Source organism: Apodemus sylvaticus, chromosome 18 (assembly GCF_947179515.1).
Source record: "Apodemus sylvaticus chromosome 18, mApoSyl1.1, whole genome shotgun sequence".
NCBI classification, from domain to species: Eukaryota; Metazoa; Chordata; class Mammalia; order Rodentia; family Muridae; genus Apodemus; species Apodemus sylvaticus.
The window spans coordinates 66,052,735-66,077,590 of NC_067489.1; the positions used below are offsets into that span (position 1 = coordinate 66,052,735).

Here is a 24,856-nt window from a genome sequence, read left to right on the forward strand (position 1 = left end):
CACTTTTGTGACCCCAGGGTACTGGCCACTACTTTTTTTTTTTTTTTTAATTCTTACACAGGTCTCTTCATTTCAAGTCCCCATTCTCTTTCCTATCTGATGAAGAATTGAGCTAAATCATAGTTAGAGAGTCTTCCAGGTCATGTAGTATGTCACTGTTATTCCATGTTCTAGAACCTTCCCACAGCCTAAATTATACCCAATAAATGTCTTGCAAAAGAAGTAATGGATCTTAAATATTCCTTTATCCCAGAGTTCAATAGTGCAATGTCTATGTCATGCTCTGGGTACAAGATCTTGATCATGATGAGGCTCCTTAACATTCTGCCCTGGAGCTGGAAAGACTCTGGAAGTCCCACCTCCCCCTCTCCTAGGATTTCTGTGCAGTTAATGGTTGCTGGGGTGAGAAAATGAGATCTTTACCTGTGGTGTAGGCACTGGTAAGGTACAAACACTGCTGCAAATAATGTTCCAACCACGCCCCTGTAGGCAGCCCTGTGAAAGTCATCGGGTCATCAAACAAAACAACAGCAGAATTCAAAGAAGTTTGGGAGGACTGTATAAGGCAGGAAAATGTGAAGAAACTTCCACTGAGTAGATTTTAAATGGATTTTGTTCTTTCTCTATTGTCAGGTAAATGTTCCTATTTTAGTGAATAGTTCAACATTCCTTCTATGGTCCAGGGTTCTAAATATCTCACAGGCATGGAGTGGAAGAGAAGCACTAGAATCCAAACTTCAGATATTTGGCTGGACTCTACATAGGATTTACGAGACAGCTCCATGCCCGAAGAACCATCAGGCAGCTGAGGAGGAAGCGTCAGAACAATCCCGAGAAGCAGCTGCCCCGAGGCTGTGCTGAACCAAGGCTGAGCTAAAGGACATAGATGGAAGGGGGATACCCACCCGGAGTGGGGTGATGGTAACACACGTATTTAGGACCCAGGGGCTGCAGTATAGAAACAGTTACTTTGTTGGTTTGAAAGGTGGTAATCCACAGAAAGTGACTCTGGGAAGAAGTCACTGAAATACAGGTTTTTGTGGAAAACAGCATATCATTTCAGGGCAAGATGGATTTCACTTATTAGAAGGTCTACCACCCTAGCTGAGCCAAGTTGATAGCGAGACGAAGTTGCTAATTGGAACATTGCCCTTGGGGATGCCTGGCAGAAATGCAATGCTCTAGAGTTCTCTTCTGATGGGATGGCACCATATTACCGCTGAAGACCATACAACAGCTACAGAGGACCTCCATTCCACTACCCAGGCCTACTTGCCTCCTCCTCCTCCTCCTCCTCCTCCTCCTCCTCCTCCTCCTCCTCCTCCTCTTCCTCCTCCTCCTCCTCGCATCCCCTTCAACCCTCTACATCAGTGGCTCTCAACCTTCCAAATGCTTCAACCCTTTAACACATGTTGTGTTGACTCCCAATCATAAGATTATTTTTGATTGATACTCCACAACTGCAATTTTGCTACTTTTGTGAATCATAATGTAAATATCCGTGTTTTCTGATGGTCTTAGGCGTTGCCATGAAAATGTTCAGCTCCAAAAGGGTCACAACCTACAAGTTGAGACTTGCTGTTCTACACAGCCCTGTTTCTTGACTCCCCCAAACTCCCCAAACTCCCCAGGCTCACAGGCACCTAAGATGTCCCTACAGGCTCTGCGTGGTCACCTGTCCTTGTTCACCATTGCTCAGAGTGGTCACCCTGACTCGCTGGGCCAACACCAATACAATTGCTAGCACCCATTTTCCCTCTACACTGTGACCCTGGTTTAACATCTTTGTCATACGAGCAGTTGTCTGCAATGTGAAATGAGCTCATGGGTATATTGTTTCTCAGTTTATTGTCTTCACCTGCTACCCTTGGTGAACAGCAGCAAGGGCCTTAGCCTACCCACCCCCTGCCCCCCATCCCCGTGTCTCCAGCACCAAGAACACTACTGACCTCACAGTTGTGCAATTAAGAAATACTTCTTCAGTGGATGGAGAAGGAACACTTCTAAGGTAACCATGACTCCTGGCTTCCAGTGGAAATAAAAATAATGGCTTCAAGTGAGAGACACTGGACAGCAAGTATCTCATCAAAAGCATAGGCAGTCGCTGGTGACAATTGTTAGGACTAGACAGATGTGGACCAATAGGCGAAAGTGTTCTCACCTTCTTGAGGCCTAAGTCTGACTTAAAACACATTGAGGCATAAGGAATTCTACCTATCTGCCCAAGTGTTAAAATATATACTCCAATGCTCCCACTTCAGGAATGCCTGAAAAATGCTCCACCTTTTCCTCTTGCTCTGAATTTCACACATCTATCTACAGGAGCCACTGTCACTTTAAGAATGTCCTGTCCACTCTTTCTCCATTACCTTCCTACCCCACAGAAGTTTACAAAAGACTGTGGGCCCAAGTATACCACAAAAGAAATATATGTCAGGTTAGGTCTTCCCACAGCAAGTTTCTAGATTCACAGCTTTGTGGGCAAGTCATGTGATAAGAGTAATTATTTTTTATTATGATGAAAACACAAAACACAAATCAGCAACTCTCTAGAGCTGAGGGAACACGGCTGCCCCACAGCTGTGCAGGCAGCCTGGAGCACAGGCAGCTGCCTGTCTGATTTAATAGTGTTAGGTTGGACAGATGCCTATGAAACAATCTGGATCTTCAAATTAAGTAGGTAACAAAGACTTCAGGTAGAGTATTCTATCAAAGTCAAAGAGAGTGTTCCCAGAACCAAAGCTAGATCTGACCGGCCTTATACATCCCAGACGTGCCTAGGAGCAGGGCATGTTTATAGGCATGGGGCCCAGAAACTTCTACAGGGTCCTGGGTTTGTTGCAGCCGTCTTTCAATTCTGCATGCTTTTGGAACAAGGGTCAGCATTTTGGGTTTGTTCTGAGATATTTTACTGATGTATCAGGCCTTGCACATGAATACCAAAACCTTTGAATTGCAGCAGTTTCTAGGTAGCACCATGCACTGTGCACTCTTCATTATGGGAAACTGAAAGGCCAGTGGGTTTCCAGTAAAAGAACACTGCAGAGGGTTCTGGAAGCAAAAGCTATGTGCCCTCTTTTTGAGACCTCTTCAAACACAGGCAGAATGATCTGCTTAAGTTCCTTCAACCTGTTGTAGCAGAGATCAGGGCTAGGGCTCCCTTGAATAGCCTGGTGTAATTTCTTAAGAAATAATGTATTCTGGAGCCACAGAGTCTCCAGAATTCATTTAATAGTAGACTCAAATCTCATCTCCTCCCAGATCTTCACAGAGCCTCATTTGCACACATCTCATTGGTTTCTGGATAAAGGATGGTTGTGTTTTCTAAAGGTTTCAGACTGGACATGGATTCTCCAGGTTTCTCCTGTCTGGGACCAAGACTCTTGTTCCCCCTACAAGCACACTGAAGTCACAGAATACATTTCTTTCAGCTCATCATTCTCAGCCAAGCTTAGCCTCACGGTGTAGCAGCTAGTCCCTTTCCCAGCATCAGCTGCAGGAGTCTGAGACAGTGGATTTATACCCTCTGAGCCCAGACTCACAGATGTGCGAATTGAGATGCTGATGTCACTTGCCCATGTTGAGAATTATGGGAGATTACATAGTCACCGTGAGGGATTCTCAGATGGCATCTGGTAACATTACTTTTGCTATTTAGTAAGTGTAGGCTTTCAAAACCAGTCTGCAAGGGTACACTGCATATACCATGCTCAGTGGGCAATTCTTAAAAACTGCAGCACAGGTCAGTGCTTAAAATGGTTGGTAATTCAATCCCCCAATACCCCCCTCAAATCTCTACTAACTAAGGAGCTGAGAAATGGCTTCTTGGTAGCGACTACTCCACAAACACAAAGTCCTGAGTTTGGACCCCTAGAACTCACATAAAAGCTAGGTGTGGTGACACATGTGCCTAACCCTCCCGCTCACTGTCTGCCCAGGCTAGTGAGATCAGGAGAGAGAGTAAAGAAGGAGGAGGAAGAAGAGGAGGAGGAAGAAAAAGGAGGGAGGGAGAGGAGGACAGAGAGAGAAGAAGGGAGGGAGAGAGACAACAGAGGGAGAGAGACAGACACAGAGAGAGACAGAGACAGTCAGACAGACAGACAGAGAAACGTAAAGGGGGAGGAAGAAGCAGGGCCCCATCGAGAATAGGAACAGCCTAAGAGAGGATGACAGGAGGGAAATATGACTTAAAACATTAATACATGTATGAAGTACAAATAATAAATTAAATTAGGGGGGGCAATGATCAAGAAAGACACTTGATACCCACATCTGGGTTCACACACGAACTATCTGGGGGCAAAGAGGTGCAGGCATAATCACAGGGAGGATGAGGAGGACACCCCATGGTCACTGAACAGAGCCACAAAGAAAGAGGCCTCAGAGAGAGAGACAGAGAGAGAGAGAGAGAGAGAGAGAGAGAGAGAGAGAGAGAGAGAGAGTTACTGCACAGCAGACTGCATCTCTCCTTCACATTGAGAGACTACAGTTGGAAAGGTGGTGGTGACCTGGGGGACAAGGACAGCATTCAGATCACGGGCAGGTGTGCTATGCCACAGCAGGCTGACGCGGTATCCTGGAGTTGGTACCATCTGCCAGGTGATGGGGTTTGCAAGGTTGCGTTGGTTTATGGAGGGCAATTAGTCCCAACAAGAAATCAGAGTCTGCAGCCCTGTGCTTGAGCCAGCCCATGCTGCCTCACCAGATTTGTACACATCTCTTCCCAGCTGTATGCCCTGTGGTAACACAACACATTGGTTAGTGGGGGGGGGGGAGCCACAGTGGGATTATTTACACCACAGAAATTGGCAAATACCATCACCAGGGCATTGCCCCCCTCCCCTTCTTTCCAAGAGTGTGTTGCCAAACATTTGCTAGCATGCCACTGGCTTTATGTCGTAAATGCTTAGTTTTAAAAGTGGAGTTAATTTGTTTATTCAAAACTAGTCTCTGGCAGAGGGAGAGGAAGGGCTGGACTGTGGGAAGGGTCACAATCTAAAGATGGAGGAGGTAGGAGGCTTCTGTGGGACCTGAGCCGGAGCTGGCAGGCAGAGCAGCAAGGTTTGGAAGGTTTAAAGTGAACACTGATTTAAATGATAGTCATCCCTTCCTCGGTGTGCCGCTTCCGCATTAGAGCACCAGCGAGGTTCATCGCATGGCTTAAAATTCAAAACATTAAACATTAGTACGAAATTCCACAGTGTCACTTATTACTAATGACTCGTGTGCAGACATTAAAAAAAAGTCATCTGTATACACACAAAAATCCTTGCTTTCATTTGCAGGCAAAACAGAAAATGACAGGGCTGGTGACCATGAAAACGTGTACCTGGGACATTGAGCAGGAGGTTGTATTTGTAAGGTTGTCTCTTGTTTGCATAGGTAAGTAACTTTTATTACAGCCCCATCCCGAAGCTACATTTCCTGTCGCATCTGAGGCACTGATGTGTTCCAGGGGAGGCTATCAAGGATTTGTTAATATCCACAGTGTCTTTCTAGACGGAGCCAAAATGCAACCTCAGGAGGAAATCTCTCCTAATTTACCCATCCCCAGCCGTTACTTTTTATTTTATGGTGTCTTGCTACCTACACATTCTGTCTCCCCTATACTAATTTCTGTAGCTTGATGTCTGCCTCTAGAATTCTCACCAGGCCATTTCTTTTATGCATCAGCTCTCTAGGGGATCCTGAGCAGGTCTAGTCCCCCTGTTGAAGAGGAAGGATATAATAGTGGGATCTGAGCTCTATCAAGGACCTATCCATCTTAATTTTGGGGACATGCATGTGTGTGTGTATGTGTGTGTGTGTGTGTGTGGGTGTGTGTGTATGCTGGTGTCTATCTGTTCTTGCACATTTGTCTGTGGATCCATGCTTATGTAGACGAAAGAGATTAACTTTGGGTATTTTCCTCTGTCACTCTTGATTTGATTTTTTTTGTTTTTTTTTTTTTTTGTTTTGTTTTTTTTTTTTGTTTTTTTGTTTTTTTTGTTTTTGACACGAGTTTTCCAGTAAACCTGGAACAGGCAGTTTGGGCTAGCCTGTCTGGCTAGTGACTGCCTCACATCTGCTGGGATCTTCCTGCCCCCATCAGATCCCCAGTGTCAGGGTTTTAGGCATGTGCCACTCACCTGTCTGGGGTGTGGTGGGGACCTGAATACAGGTCCTCACGCTTTCACAGCTAAGACCTCATCCACTGAGCCATCTCGCTAGCCTCTTCCTATGCAGCCGGGGACCAGTTATTCAGCCTCCATAGAGGGTGCTTGAGGGATTTCTCATCAACAATGTCTAGTATATGAAACAAGAGCAATTCTTCTGACTCCTGCATCAGGGTATGGAGCAGACCTTTACAGGCAGCAAGTGGTGCAGTTTGTCCTGGGACTGTAGAGATGGCTCACTGGTGAAGAGGTTTGGCTGCTCTTCCAGAGGACCTGAATTTTGTTCCAAAGACCTGCATCAGATGTAACTCCAGCTTCAAGAGAGCTCTTACCCTCTTCTGAACTTACACACATAAGTACAAATAAAATTTTAGAAAATGACTTGTTTAATGAAGGACATAATCACACATTTCTCTGGGGAATGGGAAGCCTTCAAACTGCATTTCGCCGAACTAGATAATTTTGAATACTGAACTCTGAAACTGCAGCTTTATGAAGTGGGGAGAAGTCAATGATGCCTTCAGAAATAAATGTCAAAATGCAGGTTGGCTCAGGCTGCTAACTGTGGCTATGGGGATCTGAGTTACTTCTGCCTGGACTGCCTGTTCCATGGGTCTGACAAATCTGCTTCTACACTGTCTGTCTCTCTGCCTTCTATCCTACCTGCTCTCAGCAGGATGGACTAGAAAGGACAAGACCTTTAGGTTATGAAATGAAAAGAATTCCTTGTAAGCAAATAAGGCCTTTCTGAGTCTGAACTAGGAAAATTAATCATGGCCAATGTGAAATGTAAAACAGAGCTTTAATTAAAAACAAAAGGACTTTTATTCTTATTGGCTAAAAGAAAACAAATACTTTATTCCGCTTTCCCTTAAAGTCCCAAGAGAAGCTTACAACTCCCAGGACAGGAGTCCAGAAGCCTTTGTCCTCAGGACATAAGTAGAACACTGTGCTCATAAGTAGAACACTGGCTCTTTGGCTGTGACACTGAATTGTTTTCCCTTATAAAGCCCAGAGAGAGATGTAACCCATACACACACACACACACACACTACATACACACACACACACACACACACACACACTACATACACACACACTACACACACACACACACTACATACACACACACACACACTATATACACACACACACTATATACACACACACTCTACACATACACACACATACACACACACACTACATACACAGACACACACACACTACATACACACACACTACATACACACACACACTACATAAACACACAGTACATACACATACACACTACACACACACACACACACTACACACACACACACACACACACACACACACAAACTACATCTGTAGTGTTAGTATTTGATAGAGGAAGAGGAGACTGTTTCTAGCTTGAGCCCAGCAGAATCGTGCTAGGACAAGTAGGAGATAAGAACCTCCTCCATTCAGAAAACACCCAGAACAGTTGCAGGGTTCTGTAAAGAATCGCATTAGCTGTGAGAGGTTACCTAGGGAGCATGACAGGCAGGGGACAGGCCTGGAAGGAACGGGTCTTTGTTACTTCTCAAAGCTTATCAGAGTCAGCTATGCAAATGAACTTCCCAGAACACGTGTTTCCAACCCATTTGTCCCCTTCCGGGCACAAGGAGACTTAATTCTATCATGTTCGCATGTCTATGTCCCATCAGTACAAGGGTCCTCAGTGGGAAAAGCATGGCGTTTCCAGGCTTGCTAATAAGACGCAGAAGTGTCACAAATAATCTCCCTGCTGACAGATAACCCTGAGAGGGCTGGAAGGGTCTGCTCTGTACCCAGGCAGCCCGTACACCCCACGTACATTCTCCATGGTTTTAGTGCTGCTATCAGCTGAGGCCTAAAAATATTAAATGGATAATTTCAGAAATGAGTAAATTATGTTTTAAGTAATGCTTATCTTAGGATGTTATAATAATTCTATATTATCATTAGTCATTGCTGTTACCCTCTCACTGCTAATGTATAACTTAAATGTTGCTATGGGTATAAGAACAGAGAAAGCCACACTATATACAGGCCTTGGTATTACTTATGGCTTTGTATTAGTCATTATTTCAGGCACCCAGTGACAGTCTTGGAGCAGAAGGGGATGCCGCTATGACGGCCTTGGAAGAGCATGAGGGTCCTCTCCTGCTTTCTCTCATTTCCCATTTTCTGTTCTGTTTCAGCCGTTTGTGATGACAGAGATTGAACAGGCCCTGCCGATCTGTGGTTCCACAACCTATCTCCTGTGCAGCCAGGATCTTGGCAGAAACGTCTCTCCACTATTTCCCGGAAAGCTACCTTTGTGGGGACACCAATGATGCCAGCAGCATCTGCCCAGTACCGGGATGTGTAGCAGTGGTGATGGGGTGGGATGGGCCAGGACACAGGATCAGATCCTTGCTCCCCACTGACTCCCCACAACCCTGTATGAGTCACCCCTTTTTATCACCTGCTTTTCACATGAAAACAGAAACATCAGCCTCACCTCTCTTGCTAGATTTTGTAATGCTAAAGAGAAAGCATGCTCTAGCATCCAGTAACAGCAGTTCCTAAAAGGATAGAGGAAACTATGAAGGCGTGAAATCAACCTCCTGTGAGGTAATGCCCTTATTCGTTTTCCAGTTTTAAATATTGCAAGCTCTTTGAACCAACACAGCACTTGGAGCAAAGGCCAGGAAATCTGCCAAACTTAAAAGCCACCAAGGAGATTGGTCAGCAGACGCCCAGTCGCCTCGTCTCACAGACAGGTGCCCCTAGTAATGAGCCACACGGAGCAGCCACTCACAGGCATCTGCAGGGGAATTACTCACCAGCTGCTGTTCTAGTGGAGGGATTGCATCATGATGGCCGTAGATTATGCCAGGGTTATACTGACTGAAGAGAACCGGATAAAATACCTTCTTCCCTGCAAATCAGAAGGCAAACATCTGCTTAAGAGAGTGACTCTTGACCATATGCACTCAGCCCTTTGAAATAGCGCAGGTGTTTACTTCCATTCTCACTTCCTCTTCATTCAACTGTAGACTAGATCTCAGAAGTAACCCAGCAGCTAGACCAGTCAGTCTGATTCTTGAACCTTTCTGTACCCTCGGGATGACAGTATACTCAAGTTGTTTACAGTCAATGGCTGGAATTATAGTCCCCAACGAGATGAGATGTGTGTGAAGTGTCCTGCTGCTCTCCATCTTGCATACTCAAAGCCCTTAAGTGCTGGCAAAGGAGATCAGGACAACCCTGAGCAGCAGAGGGCTCGACATAGCTGCCCTTAGCCAATATATCTGGAAGGACTGCCACATTTTAATAGCAACTGGCCACAGCAAGATTCTTAGCTATTTTTAGCTGTGTCTAAATCCACAGATATCGTTTTTTGTATCTGTGGTTTCTTCCAGCGATTGCCTTGGTACCAGCTCATGGCTTCCTCTGTCCTTTTAGAAGTGAGTGGCTTTTCCAGGCCCATGTGCTCTGGCCTACTGTCTCTCCAGTGTTTGATCCACTCATCCCATCCGACTTGCCAGTGGGAAACAGAAAAGGGCACAAGACAGAGTCCCAGAATTAGTGTGCCTGACTAATTAGTGTGTAACACCCAAGGGTGAATTAAACAAGGTCACCTTCCTTGTCTTTGTTCCTGGAGGAAAGTGACTCTCAGTCCTGAGCAGAACATCAGAGTGGTTGTTGAGTGAAAGAGAGAGCTGGGTATCAGAAGGTGGTAAAAACAAGGCAACACAAACCTGGCTGTGTGTTCAGTCTACATGTGTTGAGGAACTCCGATGTGAAGTAGATGTCTACATCGCAGAAAAAGAGCAGGACGTTACTTCCCTTCCAGAAGCGGGCTCCGACATCCAGTCCCTTTCCCCGAGAGAATTCTCCATTCAGCTGGATGAAGGTGAAGTTTCTGAAATTGGCAGCTCTAGAAGGTGGGGAGGCAGAAGGTCAAGGATTGACTCACTACGGCAGAAGCAGGAAGCAGAGTCCCCTAGGAAATGCACAGCTGCGGCCATCCCACTCTGAAGATTCTAGTCCATTGCAGCCACCAAGCAAGGACAGAGTACACAGGCTGAATACATACCACCGGGGTTCAAAGGGCAGAGAACACCTAGCAAAGTTGTTTTGTTTTGTTGTGACAGAGTCTTGCTGTCCAGTGCAGGCTGGCTTTGATTTCATAATCTTCCTGCCTCAGCCGACATTACAGTCTCTACTGGGCATCACAGTTTTTTAAAGTTAATGATATGTGATGTGTGTGCCGTTGCTCACGAAGTCTAGAAGAGGGTGTTAGACCCCCAGAACTGGAGAGAAGTAGTTCTGAGCCACCCAGCATGTGCACTGGGAGCCATGCTTCTCTCCTCTACAAGGACAGTGTGCGCTCTTAACCCCTGAGCTATCTGTCCTCTCCCCAGTGAACTTTCAGTTTGGATTTATTTCTTCCATTTCTGCTAGTTCTTCTATACTGAGACTGCCATTGTTATCATAAATGAACATTTGTTGTGATGGAATTTGGAATTGGTAAAGGAGAAACAAACCCCAGAGACATCTGCATGAATCCTGGGCCATTCAAATAATCCTAGTGGATAAAGCCCAGTCACTGTAGAATACAGCTTCTCAGCGTCTTCTTATCTGAATCCATGTGACCAGGAGCCAGGTAACATGTTCTTCATGTGTTGCCCCAGACAGACTGAAATTTATCTTTCTCCCTCTCTCCCTCCCTCCTTTTCTTTTTTCCTTCTTTCCTCCTTCCCTCCTCTTCCTTCTTTCCCCCCTCCCTCCCTTCCTTTTTCCTCCCTCCCTTTTTCTCCATTCCCTTTCCTTCCTTCCTTCCTTCCTTCCTTCCTTCCTTCCTTCCTTCCTTCCTTCCTTCCTTCCTTCCTTCCTTCCTTCCTTCCTTCCTTCCTTCCTGGCTTAGATACCGCAGCATTGCATAATGGGAAAGAGGACCACCTTGCGGTTAGAAAGCACTGATGCACCAGACCTGGCAGCATGGGAGATTAGCTTTGTGAGGAGGACAAACTCATTCCTCGCTCTGTTCTTTAGTTGCTTTATTTGCATAAAGAGAATAATACCAGTCTTCTTGGCCATTTTACAGGGACTCTTTTAGTGGTGGCAAGAGGATCTGGCAATGTGAGCATCGGCTCCCGCCGTCATCGGTACAGGTACGGATTCTCAAGCCCAGGCTGCTGAAGCCAAGAAGAGTCTTTGCTTATCTGAGGTGCCCCCCAGGTAGCAGAGTCTTCTGAAACAGGACACGCCTGGGCAAAACAATTCATTTGGTGCAAGAGGGACCTAGCCAGCCTTCCAGCTCCCACGTGCCAAGGGGGCTGGCATTGGGCAGGACTCCTTGTTAACTCTATCCATCTCTGATGTGCCTTGTTTCTCCCTCACTCCTCGCCCTTCCTACCTTGGCCCGGCTCCTCCACTCCCCAATTTCTCCCAGCAGACACAGAGGAAACCTATTTCCATTATAAATAGCTTATCTTCCTTGCAACTCTCTTGGGTGAAGGGCAACACAAAGTACTTAGGTCCTAAGGTTTTCACACACCAACTGGTGCTAGGATCTGGGGATTTGATCACAACAACTAGTTTCACTGTTCTTCTATGACTGCCTGTCTTCTTTGAGATCTCAAAGGAAGCTTTGGTGTTTTATCTCTGGAATCTATGGGCCCAGCCTAGTCTCAGTCTGACTCCAGACAGGACCAACAGGATAGACAACCTAAGATCCAGGTAGAAGATACTGGTATGTGAAAACCATGCTCTTCGAATCAGCAATCCAGAATCCAGGGCCTGCAACTGTGGCTGTTCCCTATCACGTGCACAATGGGAATATGTGTGAACACAGATTTATGAATAGAAGTTAGAGTGCTTCTAGCCCTCTGCCGCCTTTCTCCAAAATCCTGTTCACCTAGTTTCAAGGTCCCTCATCTCTGATAGCCTCCTGGACTGTAAGTCTTCACTTCAGTCCTGTGATTTCCCCTCCTCCTTCAGAGCCTTATCTGCAATCCGTAGCACTGGGGGAGTGGTTCTAGCCCAGTTTCTTTGATTAGCACCGAAACTATGTTCTGATCCTTTTCAGAATTACAGCTGGCACTAGTTGAGAAAAATACAAGTCTGTTTCCATAAACACACAGGTGCTGGGAGGACCTGGAAGACAGCCTGGAGCTCCTAGAAGTTTCTTCAGCCCCAGCTGTAAGTCACCAGAGCCCATGTTCTCCTGCCATGTTTGTTTAGCTGCCAAGGGAAACTTTACCTGAGGGCAAGATCTGGATTTCACCTGTTCATCTAGGGGGCTTTCCAGCCATTTCTCCTGGATGCCTTACTCAGGGTCTGTCTTGTTTAAGTGGCTTGTTCAGTTTTTATACCCTCTGAAATCATGTCTCATGAACCACAGGGGTATTTGCCATCTGGTTTTCAGAGTAGGAAAGTTATCATTTCAAAACACAGTGCTCTTGCAGATTATATGTGACTCATAATTTAAAAGGTAACTCTCCTAAAGGAATTTTCAAATTTTATCATGAAAGATTTTAAATCTAAAAGATTATTTATTTATTAGGTTTAACGAGATAGGATCATGTTATGTAGAGTAGGCCAGGCTCAAACTGACAACCTGCCTTCCACCTAAGGTGTGGGGTTACAGGAATCTGCCCCACACTTGGCTTAAACATGCTTCCCTTCTGCGTGAACGTGTCCTAAGCAACCTCTCCTAAGGCAAGAGGCACACGTTCTTCAGTGTTACATTGGAAGAACAGGGACAGTGCTACCTCAGCCTGGGCTAGCCTGCCATCAACCTGTGCAGATACTTTCTGAAGTGAAGTCACATCGAGCAGAAGAATGCAAGGTGAGTGGTATGAACGTCTGATCTGTGTTAAAGATACAACAACCTATAAGAGATGAGAAGCACCTTAAGAAATGCTCACCATCATTAGTCATTAGGGAAATGCAAATCAAAACAACCCTGAGATTTCACCTCACACCAGTCAGAATGGCTAAGGTCAAAAACTCAGGAGACAGCAGGTGTTGGCGAGGATGTGGAGAAAGAGGAACACTTCTCCACTGCTGGTGGGGTTGTAAAATGGTACAACCACTTTGGAAATCAGTCTGGCGGTTCCTCAGAAAACTGGACGTGACACTTCCGGAGGACCCTGCTATACCTCTCCTGGGCATATACCCAAAGGATTCCCCGGCATGCAATAAAGACACATGCTCCATTATGTTCATAGCAGCCTTATTTATAATAGCCAGAAGCTGGAAAGAACCCAGATGTCCCTCAGTGGAGGAATGGATACAGAAAATGTGGTATATTTACACAATGGAATACTACTCAGCAATTAAAAACAATGAATTCACGAAATTTTTAGGCAAATGGTTGGATCTGGAAAATATCATCCTAAGTGAGGTAACCCAATCACAAAAGAATAGACCTGGAATGCAATCTCTGATAAGTGGATATTAATTATTCCAGAAGCTCTGAATACCCAAGGCACAATTAGCATAACAAATGACTCCCATGAAGAAGTAAGAGAGGGCCCTGATCCTGGAAAGGATTGATCTAGCATTGGAGGAGAATATAAGGACAGAGAAAAAGGAGGGAGGTGATTGGAGAATGGGTGGAGAGAAGAAGGTTTATGGGACATATGGGGAGGGGGGATCTGGGAAAGGGGAAATCATTTGGAATGGAAACAAAGAATATAGAAAATAAAAAATATATAATAAAAAAAATAAAAAGGAGATAGTAACCAAGAAGCAAAGAGAGTAAATGACTGGATGCTACAGAGTTTAAGAGCGAACCAAGAATCTGGCACACCTGCCTGCCTGACACAGGAACACACGAATAAATCTACCTTGTTCTGTATAAAAGTTCTTCACACCCTGGCTCAAGCTACTTGCCCCAGTAAACACCTTCATCTGATCCACAGCACCAGAAGCAAGGGGAGAGGTCAGGGCTTGCATGACAGCCTTCAGAAAAAGAGAAGGGACATCCATTGCGCTAGTGCTGGAGGTGACCTTAATTTGAAAGATTAGTAAAAGCCTTTGAATGTTAACCTCTCTGCCTGATTGTGTTGCTTCTATAGAAAAAGTATTCCAGAAACTAGGTCCAGAGAAAAGCTTTGTCCACGCTCACACAGCAGCAATTTGTTTTATTTTTTCTTTTCCACTCATGCTTTCTACAAGATAAGGTATTGCCTGTGATTTCCAGGGCACTACCCATCACAACCAATCTCCAGGGGGCACTGACAGCCTCAGGAGGACATCTCTGAATGTATACTGCTCACACAGGGGGTGGCACTGGGGCAATGACACATGAAGCCCAGCAGCCTGTGCCTATGCCTCACTGAACTCTGTCTGCTGTCGTCTTTCCTGGCCCTTCATCTGCCTTGAGCATGGCAACCCAGAGACAACGTTCCTCTGGCCTCCTCTGAAACCCTGACAGCTCACCAGGTCGTGAGTACAGGACACGTGTATAGAAAGAAAGCAGGGTGGGGTTAGAATTCTTGATGGCCTGGGAAGGACAGACAGTGTTGCCTCAGGCATCCTCCTATGGGTCCCCCTTGGCTGCCAAAATAGCAAGACCTCAAAGTCCACTGGGCAGTAACTTCTTCACCTCAGAAACCCCATGGCCATGAGTGGAGATCCCTGGAATTCACATGCAGGCATTCAGGTCTGCTGTCCACCTGCCCAACTCTGGTGTCAAGCCAGTAGATGCTCATGATAGATGAGTCAAAAAGGTATGCATATGACTGGGACTAGATGTTTCTTCTTGTGATCCTTTCCCAGTAGATACTGTCTTCATATCTTTCTGTATGTAGAAGGGCTCTTTTCATACCTTTTAAATACCTCCCTGCCAACTAGGGAGGCCGCTCTGGCCATGCGATCAAGTCTTGCCCCTTTGTCCTTGTATCTTGATACCTTATTGTATCAAACGGACCAATGCACAAGAGCCTTTGGCAGGTTCTAATCCTTTCAAGGAAGCAATTCCACACCCCTCCTCCCTTCAGAAAGTATCTAGTTCTGGCTCATAAATGTCACACAGAGGGACAAAAGAGAGACTAAAAACACTCTGCATAGCAAGAGATTTTTGACTGAGGCTTCCTGTTACTTTCTGAAGAACTTGCTGTCTGGAAAGAGTTTTTCCTACAAAGAGAGTTCAGCACCCTCAAATGCTAACCAGAAGTTATAACCAGGAGTAATGAGGAGTAAGAGAAAACCAAGCTGAGAAAAGAGCATGCAATTTGTTTTGAAATATTTAATTTACTCTCACAACGAAATGCAATATTTGATGACATGCCTATAGTTGTGGCATAGCAAGAGACAGGCACTGGGCATGGTAAAATGGGGGCTCTCCATCTCACTAGTGTGTAAATTTCTACTATGGACACGCAAAAGGATACATGATTTATTCCTAATTACTTCTCGAATTATCCTAATAATTGACAAAATGCTTGAATTTCCCACTCAGTTCCTTTCTTTGATATAATAAATCTGCTGTGTGTGGACCTCTCAGTTACATGCAGTCATTTTTGTAGAGGTTATGATGACCTGAGAAAGCCATTGCTTCTGCTGTTTTTAATTCCCTTAATTGCCTTGCATTTCTCCAAATGAGAAGATTAAAAGTGATAAAAGACCTTGCTCTTTCGAAAGGGTTGGTTCTAATACAGACATTTTCTCACAACTGTAAACAAATTGTCTTAATGTGACACTTCCTTTCATTTAAAAAATACTTTAAAATTTTGAATAGAAGCCAGGATTATAAAAAAATGTCTAATTTAAAATTTTATACTGCATAGCCCTAAGTATCAAAATGTTTTATGGGCTCTACTGTCAAATGAAGATATTTGAATGCAATGAAGAATTGAAAAACAAACATACAATCATCCCTGTTTTTTTCTGTAAGCATTTTCAATAATAAATTTTAAATTATCAACACTCTGAGCTTACACAAGTTGGGTTTTGTGAGTTTCTATAGGGAACTCAGGTATTCCTTTCTACTAATTTTAAAATTCTTTGTAACTTTGTAGCTCTGTCCATTACGAAGAGAAGATGGAAGCATTTGACTCTTTAGTAGCAGGGCAGACCACTGCTCTTAGGTCAAAAAAGGGGGTTGCTTGATCTTTTATTTTCTTTCTTTTTGTAGCTTGTGCATGCAAGGTTTTTTCTTTTATTTTGAGTGGAAAAATAAAAGCCTGCTTTGGCAGACACTAAACAAATTTGCTGATATGCAGACAAACACCAAGATGGAAAAATCTGGGAGGAAATCTTGCCATACAGTTTTCACAGAAAGATAAAGAGCAGGCACATGAGCGCGGTGCCAAGGCCGGTGCCAAGGCCTTGGGCAGAATTGGGAAGGAAGTGAAGGGGAAAGAGAGGCTTCCTTCCACTCAAGAAACCCTGACCCGTGAGACATACAGTAGCTATGGTACTATTTATAAGTGTGGGAGAGCCAACACACAGAATCTGGACCACAGACAGCTACAAGGCTCTGATGTACAGGGAAACACATTCCTTCATTCCTCACTTCTGATTTCCCTCACGGACTTGTGGTGATTTGAATGAGAATTGTTTCCCCTATGGGCTCACGTGTTTAAGCGCTTAGCTGTCATCTGGTGGTAAGGTTATGCAACCTGGCTGGAAGACATTTGTCTGTCACTTAGGGGACAGGATTTGAGAGTTTATAGTCAAAGGCCATCCAGAGACTGCCCCACTTGGGGATCCATCCCATATACAGTTACCAAATCTAGACACTACTGTGGATGCCAACAAGTGCTTGCTGACAGGAGCCTGATATAGCTGTCTCCTGAGAGGCTCTGCTAGTACCTGACAGATACAGAAGTGGATGCTCACAGCCAACCATTGGACTGTGCACAGTCTTCACGGCTTTAACTCTTCACTGCCATTCCTCCTGTACCATCATGCACTCTAACCCTCAAAAACTGTAAAATAAAATAAAACTCTTCTCTACGCTGCTTTTGGCCATGGTGTTTTACTACAGGAAAGTAACTAACACAGAGCTCAATGCACAGACTCAGCCCTTTTCATTTTTCCTTACTGTCTAAAGCATGAACCTATAACCCCCGCCTCCTTTCTCTCTCTGCCATGAGCTATGCTTGCCTGACCCCACACATTGCCCATGTAGAAAAGGAAATGTGAATAATTCCTCAAAAAGCCTGGATCAAGCTGTCCCAGCACAGTGCCTATCATGTAATGGACCATGTGCTGACTCTTTCTTTTGGTTTGGAGTCAGCAAGGGATTTGGTATTCAATGCCATTTAAAAGATAGAAAGTAGTCCATCCTGCATGGGATGCAGGAGGAGTATAAGACAGAGGCTGGGAGACTGGAGCAATGTCTCAGCCATTAAGAACCCTTACTGCTCTTGCAGAGGACCTGAGTTTGATTCCCAGCACACATCATAGCATGCATTACTTTACTGCCTATTATAGCAGAATAGTATTTCATTGTATGGCAATTTCATATTTTATTTTTTAGTATTTATTTTTTGTTTGTCCGACGATGATGGACATTTGAGTTGATTCCACCTTGCAAATTGATCATAATACCACTGCACTTTTATTTGTGCACTTTTGTTCACAAGTTTATTTTCAATTATTTTGGGATTTACAGAGGAAATGAAATTCCTAGTTTAGAAGATAATTCTATCCTAATCATTGAAAGAACCACTGAGCTCTTAGCTTGTAGCTGCACCATTTTCCATTTCTGCCATCAATGGTCAAGAGTTCCAATGTGTGCACATTCACAATGACACTGTGATTATCTGACTGTGGGATTTTAGCAGAGAATTTACATGTGGTCCTCCCACCCCTCTATACACACAAATTCTCCCCTTAGTTATCTGGATGAAATCTTCATGAAATGACAAAGATGTGATAGCTTGAAATGCCATCACACACTGCAGTAAGGCAAGTCTATGACACCACCACTACAACTACAAGCCTCTCTTCCCTCACATACATGGGGTAGAACAGTCTCTCTCTCTCTCTCTCTCTCTCTCTCTCTCTCTCTGTCTCTCTCTCTCTCTCTCTCTCTCTCAATTTGTGTGTGTGTGTGTATACATCCACAACCCATAAATGTGTATGCATGTTTGTGTATGTATAGGTGTATATGATTGCATATACATGTGTTTGAGTATATTCCTAGAAGCCAGAAGTCAACATCAGGTGTTTGTCACATCAGGTGTTCATCTTATATTTTGAACCGGAATCTCTCATTGAAGATTGTGCTCACTGATTGGCTAGCAAGCTCTGAGAACCTTCCTATCTCTACTCCCCCTTCCAGTTCCAGAGTTATAGGCACATATGACCACACCCAGAGTGCTGGAGAGCCAACTCAGGTCCTTAGGCTTGTGCAGCAGGTGCCCTACCTGAGGAGCTCACTCCCCATCTCTCAATGTCCCATTGTTAGTGCCTCAATTCTCAGATAGGACTTCTCTAAAAGATAACTCTGTGTCATCATGACCAGACAATGATGAATGCGTCGGTGCATAATTCAACTCCAAGTTACAATTTTTAAAATACCCTATTATAGAGTTCCAATCAAATGGCCTCTTAGACTGGTGCTGCTTGGAGCAAGCCATGTCGAGATACAACAGTGCGTGAGGAAACGGAAAGACTGGTGCTCAGGCTGCAGCTCAAGCCTGCTGACTCAGAATATCTGGGGCTGGGTCCAAGTATTCTGCATGCTAAAAAGCATTCAAGGTTATACCAAAGTTTATGTGTATTTGTGAGGTATTGAATTAAGCTTTTCTTTGAGAACAGAAGCATCATGGGAAAATTTGTAGATTAAGGATCAGTTACCGTGAAGTAATTTGTGCTGTTTTCTGTAACAGAGGCTTATAAACATAACTACAAATTTTACAAAGGAACATACTATCTTCCTATCACAGGACATGTATGTGTGTATGCACATAGGCATGCGCAATGAAATTAGCATTCTTCAAACAATGTGTATTCTTATTACCTGTGATTTATTTGGAAAATTTGTAGCCTTCTCTACTCTATCTTTCAAACACACTGGACTAAGCCCACTGAATCGATTTTGTAATCCTCTAATGAATCACAAACCAGAGTTTGCAAAACACCAATCTGTAGCAATCAACTGAAATACAAAGCTCAACTGAGGAAGTATAAACTCAGAGGAAGAGAACATAAAACACTGCAAACTAGTCATTAAATAAGACTTTATTTTTAGATATTCTGAAAATGTTTGCATTCAGCTGGATTTAGAACAGTTTAATTACAATACTGATCTCCAAATGACGGGGATTTCATTTAGCCTGATTACAAATCTCATTACCTTCGACTAGCAATTATGGATCTTAGGAGGGGGCTGAGGGGCACTTGGCTTTCTCACGTGACTGGAGTGAAGACCCCAGCTCTCTAAGCCCCAGTTTCGACAGCTATGAAAGAGGGCTAAGAACAATACTTAGCTCAAAAAGCCTCAGACACAAAGGGTCAGAGAGCCTGGGGAGATAGAGGCCCAACTCTAGCTGTAGCAAGTGGGAAGCAGAGACAGTGAATCCCAGAAACAAATGATTAATCAGACTTTTGGAAACCTTTAAGGTCAGGGAGAAATCCTTCATCAATACGTAAGAAGGAGAGCAATTAGAAAAGATACCTAATGTCAACCTCACACCTGCACACACATGTGTGCATATAGCTATGCACATACATGTGACAATGCATACACATATTCATATCACACATACGTTCATGCACCAAACATTGTTAAGTACATTTAATGAGATTTTTCATAAAATAACAGTAATTGAAAGTAGAATGCCATTGAATGAGCATTCTTGCCATCTTAAAGGAATAGTGATGATATCTAAGTAAAGCCTCAGAAGTGTGTGTGTGTGTGTGTGTGTGTGTGCATACATGTGGGTTATTGTATATCCAAATCCAATAATTGATTGGCAGTACCTTTCCTTGATGAAAAAAACTTGTGTCAGGTGCTGGGGTTATGAGGCCAAATAAGATATATTGTCATTTACTGAACAACTTATAACAACTTACTAGCTGCAAAGTTGAAATAGTAGAAGTGTAACTCACTACATCATACAGCATATGCCTAACATAAATGTTGTTGTCTACATGGCTAGTGTTCAAAGAGGTTAGGGCCAGGAGTGGAGAAGAACCACACAGAGGATCTGAGGTTGAGAGAGAAGTGGAGGTTGAATAAATGGTGCAAGAAATCACTATGATAACAAGGACAAGAAATCCAACATGATCTTGGCAAGGATGTGTCAGAGAAACATTCTAAAAGGATCAACTGAGCCACTATAGAAGCCTAAGCATCCCACAAGATCCTGCCCACCCGGTGCATGATGCCATGGGCATCATTGGCATCACTATAACAGACATCATCCACTCAGAGAAATGGGGTGAAATTAATTTTGCTTGAGCTTATGTAGCACTCATTACTTTAAATCACAGGTCCCAGGAGTCATCAGCATACAGTTTTCTGCATGGAGTGGAGTCTGGATATTTCCCAGTATTTCAGATGCACCATTCCTTTTGATTCAGGTAGCTTTGCTACCCTTGTTCAGATACTATGCTTTCTTTACCAACTAAGAGACATTTTGAGACTTCTGCTCACCAGGTGTTGTAGTGGTGCCTTGCGATAAGTCATTCTGTGTTCTACAAGACTATCGTTTTTTCAGGCTATGCATAGTCTTGAGACACTGCATTTTTTGTAAAGATTTGTTTGTATTTTGTGCATATGTAAAGGTGTGTGTGTGTGTGTGTGTGTGTGTGTGTGTGTATCATGTGTGAAGGTACCTATAAATCTCTTGAAGCTAGTTACAGGTGGTTAAGAGTCACCTGTAGCTCCCTGGAAGAGCACCCTGTGCTCTTAACCACTAGATCATCTTTCTAGCCCTATAAGCAGCCTTTGTACTCCTTTTGAGAGTCGAGGATAACATGCCCCTGGATATATTAGTAAGCCCCACCACATATCTGGAACCAGCCCTGCTGCCCTCCAAATCTACAAGGGTGGATTGAGACTGTAGAGGCACATAGGTATATTGAAGTCTTACCAGTGAATCTAGACCTCAAAACTTACTGGAAATGCCAGAACAGAGAAAGTAAATAACTCCCTCAACTGGACCCTAGAAGTGTCAAGATACCTAGCACTGAGATGACCATTGCTCCACACTGACTTATCATGGGATCATTTAAGTTCATGGGGTCATGTATTTGCTGTGTGTATTAAGAACCGAGAACAGAGAACTCCTGACTGTTGCCAGGTCTTTGGCTTAGCTCTGTCTATGGCTGTTGATGTGGCCTGCTTGACTGCCTACCTACCTACTTCCTTCCTATCTGAACTTGAATCCACTATTTCTTGCCCTAACCAGTTTTCTACTCTCTTGACTCTACAGCTGATTACATCTTCATTCTGAAAACTCTCCTGTAGCTCAATTCCTACAACACCAGTATCTTTATAATCCTGTGTTATTTTCTTGTGAATACAGAGTCTACTTACACTTCTCTGGGCTCACTCCTAAAACCTATTAAAATCTGCTTCAGTCTCTTATATTCCTTTTATAATTCTATATAAGCATGTAAATATATAGGTGGATTTTCTACAGTGCTATGCACTGTGAGGTGTTGAGTCTTAAGATTAAAATAAAAGAACATATATTTGCCTCGGTCAGAATACCAAGGTAGACAAGATCTGACTAATTAATACCATTAGAACCCCTATACCATTGGGTGGAGAGTTGGCTCAATAGTTAAGAGTATTTTCTGTTCTTACAACATACCAAGGTTTAATTCCTAGCACCCACCTAGTACCCAGTACCTCACAACTGCTGTAATTCAAGTTCTACGGGGATTTAACATCTTCCTCTGACCTCTGAGAGCATCAGAAATGCAGACCCATGGAGGCAAAACATGCATACACATATTATAAAAATAGATCTCAAACATCTTGTGAAGTTATTGCTATTCAATACATTTAACATTGTAGCAGGGCGTGTCTTACACAATGTCTGTGGCATCACATGCTTAATGGCATTTAGTAACCCGGAAAACCTGATGAGGGAGGAATTGCTTGAGAAAAGCTTCGAGTCCCTAGAAAGAACATTCCCTATAACATGTCTAAACCAGCCTTCTACTTGTACATATTATTTTTATAAATCTTAGTGTAACCATTAGCAAGTGTCTCAACATCTATTGAGAAATGAAAAAAAAAAAGTTCCAAACCCAGTAGGATAGGATTCTGTGCGTACCCTGGAGTCACCTGCCTGGACAGACTTTTAAAGTACTTTGGAATAAAACAGCTGCCTGCAGTTTAGTGTGCAGCCTCTAGGGGTGGCCACCGCATCTTCTTTTCTATCTTGATTTCAGGTTTGAAGCTCCTGGAAAACTTTAAAAACAATTTTGTTCAGGAATGGATACTGGCCAAGATGCTTACACTTGCACATTGTGCAGAGAACGTGAACCCTAACCACCTGTGATCTCCATCACCGAGCAGAGAGGGGAGGGATACTGCAGTGCATTAAACTCAAAAAAGTCCTACTTCAGTTACATTTAGAGAATCCAAATATTTTGTTGGATTTAATCCTCCTCTCATGCAGGCCTTTACTACTTTTAACTCCTATTGATTTAGGATAAGAGTGAACAATTTTCTTTTTCTACACAGATAGTAAATTGTTAGATTTTCTGAATCTAACAGCCACGAATAATATATAAATCAACAGACCTGCTACATCCAATAAAGCTTTATTTACAATAACAGATGTGTGTTACATCTGTTTACATCTTCATTCTGAAAACTCTCCTGTAGTTCAATTCCTACAACACCAGTATCTTTATAATCATGGTCATAGAGCTATGACTGCTGATGATCTCTGCTTTGGGAAGTTTGAAGTTTTAATTGTGGCCATTAACACGAGACTGGTGACAGCACGAGAATAAACACTGGAAGTGTTCTCCATCTCAGAAGTCATTCCTCAACTGTCATCCAATTACCACTTACCAGAAACTCCAAACAGACAGCCCTGTTTACATCTAACCATGTGGACCTGTTCAGACTAGTTCTGCCTCTGAGTACTACTAAAGCCGTCAAAACTTCACACATATCAGAGCTATTCATGTGACTTTCTCTGCACACCTCTATGACAAGCAAGTATAGAGCATGGCAGTTCTATGCTGGCTTCCTGGTTTGTACAAGATTCCATGGATTATTTATCTTGGAAGAGAAAAAGAATCCATCTTTGCTGCTCTTGAATGCCCCCTTTACACTCTGTAATTGATCAATGAGTTATAAACATACAAACCCCAGGCCTAAAGGTTTTGATGAAGTAATTGCTGTTCACTGGCTCTGCTCAGTTAAGGATCCTACCTTAGCTACCCCATCAGGTGTCCCCTGACGTCTTTAAATGAATCCTGGATGAAAGGCGAAGATGAAAGGGTTAGGTCATTTGCTCTGTGGATGAGATTTGAGCCTGAGCGTTGCTCTTAGACAGTCAAGCAGTGGCTGAGTAGGAGCTCACCGCACCGCTGTGTTCTCCCTAATAGGACTATGAAAATATGAAAGCCCCAAACCTGAACTTGTCTTCAGTTGTGTGTGAGCTCCCCAAAGCCTGTGTTCCATGCCTTTACCATACAGGGCAGGTTATGGCTACTGTCAAATTCATCACCCTGACACAAATAAGACCAGTGTCAGACTGAGTAGTCTCCTGAAGAGGGAAAATTCTGAATTTCCCATGCCTAGTCAATAATCAAATTCCCAGATTATCTAGTATTAGGTAAAAGGAAGAAGATACGGGTCTGGATGTACAGACCCACCCTGGTTGCTGTGACTCCTGGCTATGGTACCAGATGGTACTTACTTGGAAGTGTTTTCAAGTATTCCTTTAACTTCATTCATTTCTTCTTTCCCAAAGTAAACAACGGTGAGATGAACTCTCCCGTCCTGTTGGATGCACATCTCCCTGGAAAACAAAACACATTTGTGTCTGGTCCTGTCTGTACATTTATAGTAAGAAACAAACCAATATTCCCCCTCCATCTCCCTCCTTCTTTTACCTTAATATTTTATAAAGTGAAAAGAGGCTTAAAGTAAACTCAAGGCAGAAGAGAAGGGCACCATGGTTGGACACTCAAATTTTATTTATCTTATTAGGGAAACAAATACATTTAAATATGCAGATGTGGTAAATAAAGTATCAGATGTGAGATACCTTAGAGTCATCCTACCACTGATTTATCCTCTTTGGAGATGTCAAGTTGTCCTGGAACAGGTTCTGGGGTATATAAGACATTGGTTCTATGTTACAGAAGAGTAATCTAATGTCCAGAGTGGGTAAAACAAGAAGCTTTGCCGGTAGATGTTTCCCTTGTGTGAGACAAAAAACACAGTCTTCATGACAAAATGACCCACAGTAAACCATCATTCTATGGCATAAGACTGTGGGGAGCCTTGGAAATACTCATCATCACCTGGGCTGTTAAGGAGGCACCAGTGCCTTCTGTGTATCCCACTCCTCCAGGCAGGTGGGAAGAAACCTCACTCCTCACGAACTAATAAAGTAGACATATACAGCCCTAGGCCTAAAAGTTTTGATTAAAAGATTTCTATACAACTAGAAGGAACAAAAGCCTGGGAAGAGGAGCCTGGGATATAACAGTCGGACTTAAAACCGAGAGCTCCCTTTCAGCCGCAGTCCCTGCAGAGTCTT

At 43.6% G+C, this 24,856-nt stretch overlaps 1 protein-coding gene across 5 annotated transcripts in view; it reads right to left on the reverse strand.

The window, feature by feature from the left end:
* The window catches only part of Csgalnact1 (chondroitin sulfate N-acetylgalactosaminyltransferase 1), a 360,316-nt gene that overhangs the window by 10,328 nt on the left and 325,132 nt on the right, over positions 1 to 24,856 (reverse strand). For all 5 annotated transcript variants that reach the window (XM_052161840.1, XM_052161844.1, XM_052161845.1 and 2 more), the window contains 3 exons: positions 24,008 to 24,109; positions 9,905 to 10,083; positions 8,987 to 9,081 (listed from right to left, as the gene is read on the reverse strand). In XM_052161840.1, coding sequence (XP_052017800.1) covers positions 8,987 to 9,081; positions 9,905 to 10,083; positions 24,008 to 24,109 — 376 coding nt within the window. The remainder of the gene's footprint in view (positions 1 to 8,986; positions 9,082 to 9,904; positions 10,084 to 24,007; positions 24,110 to 24,856) is intronic.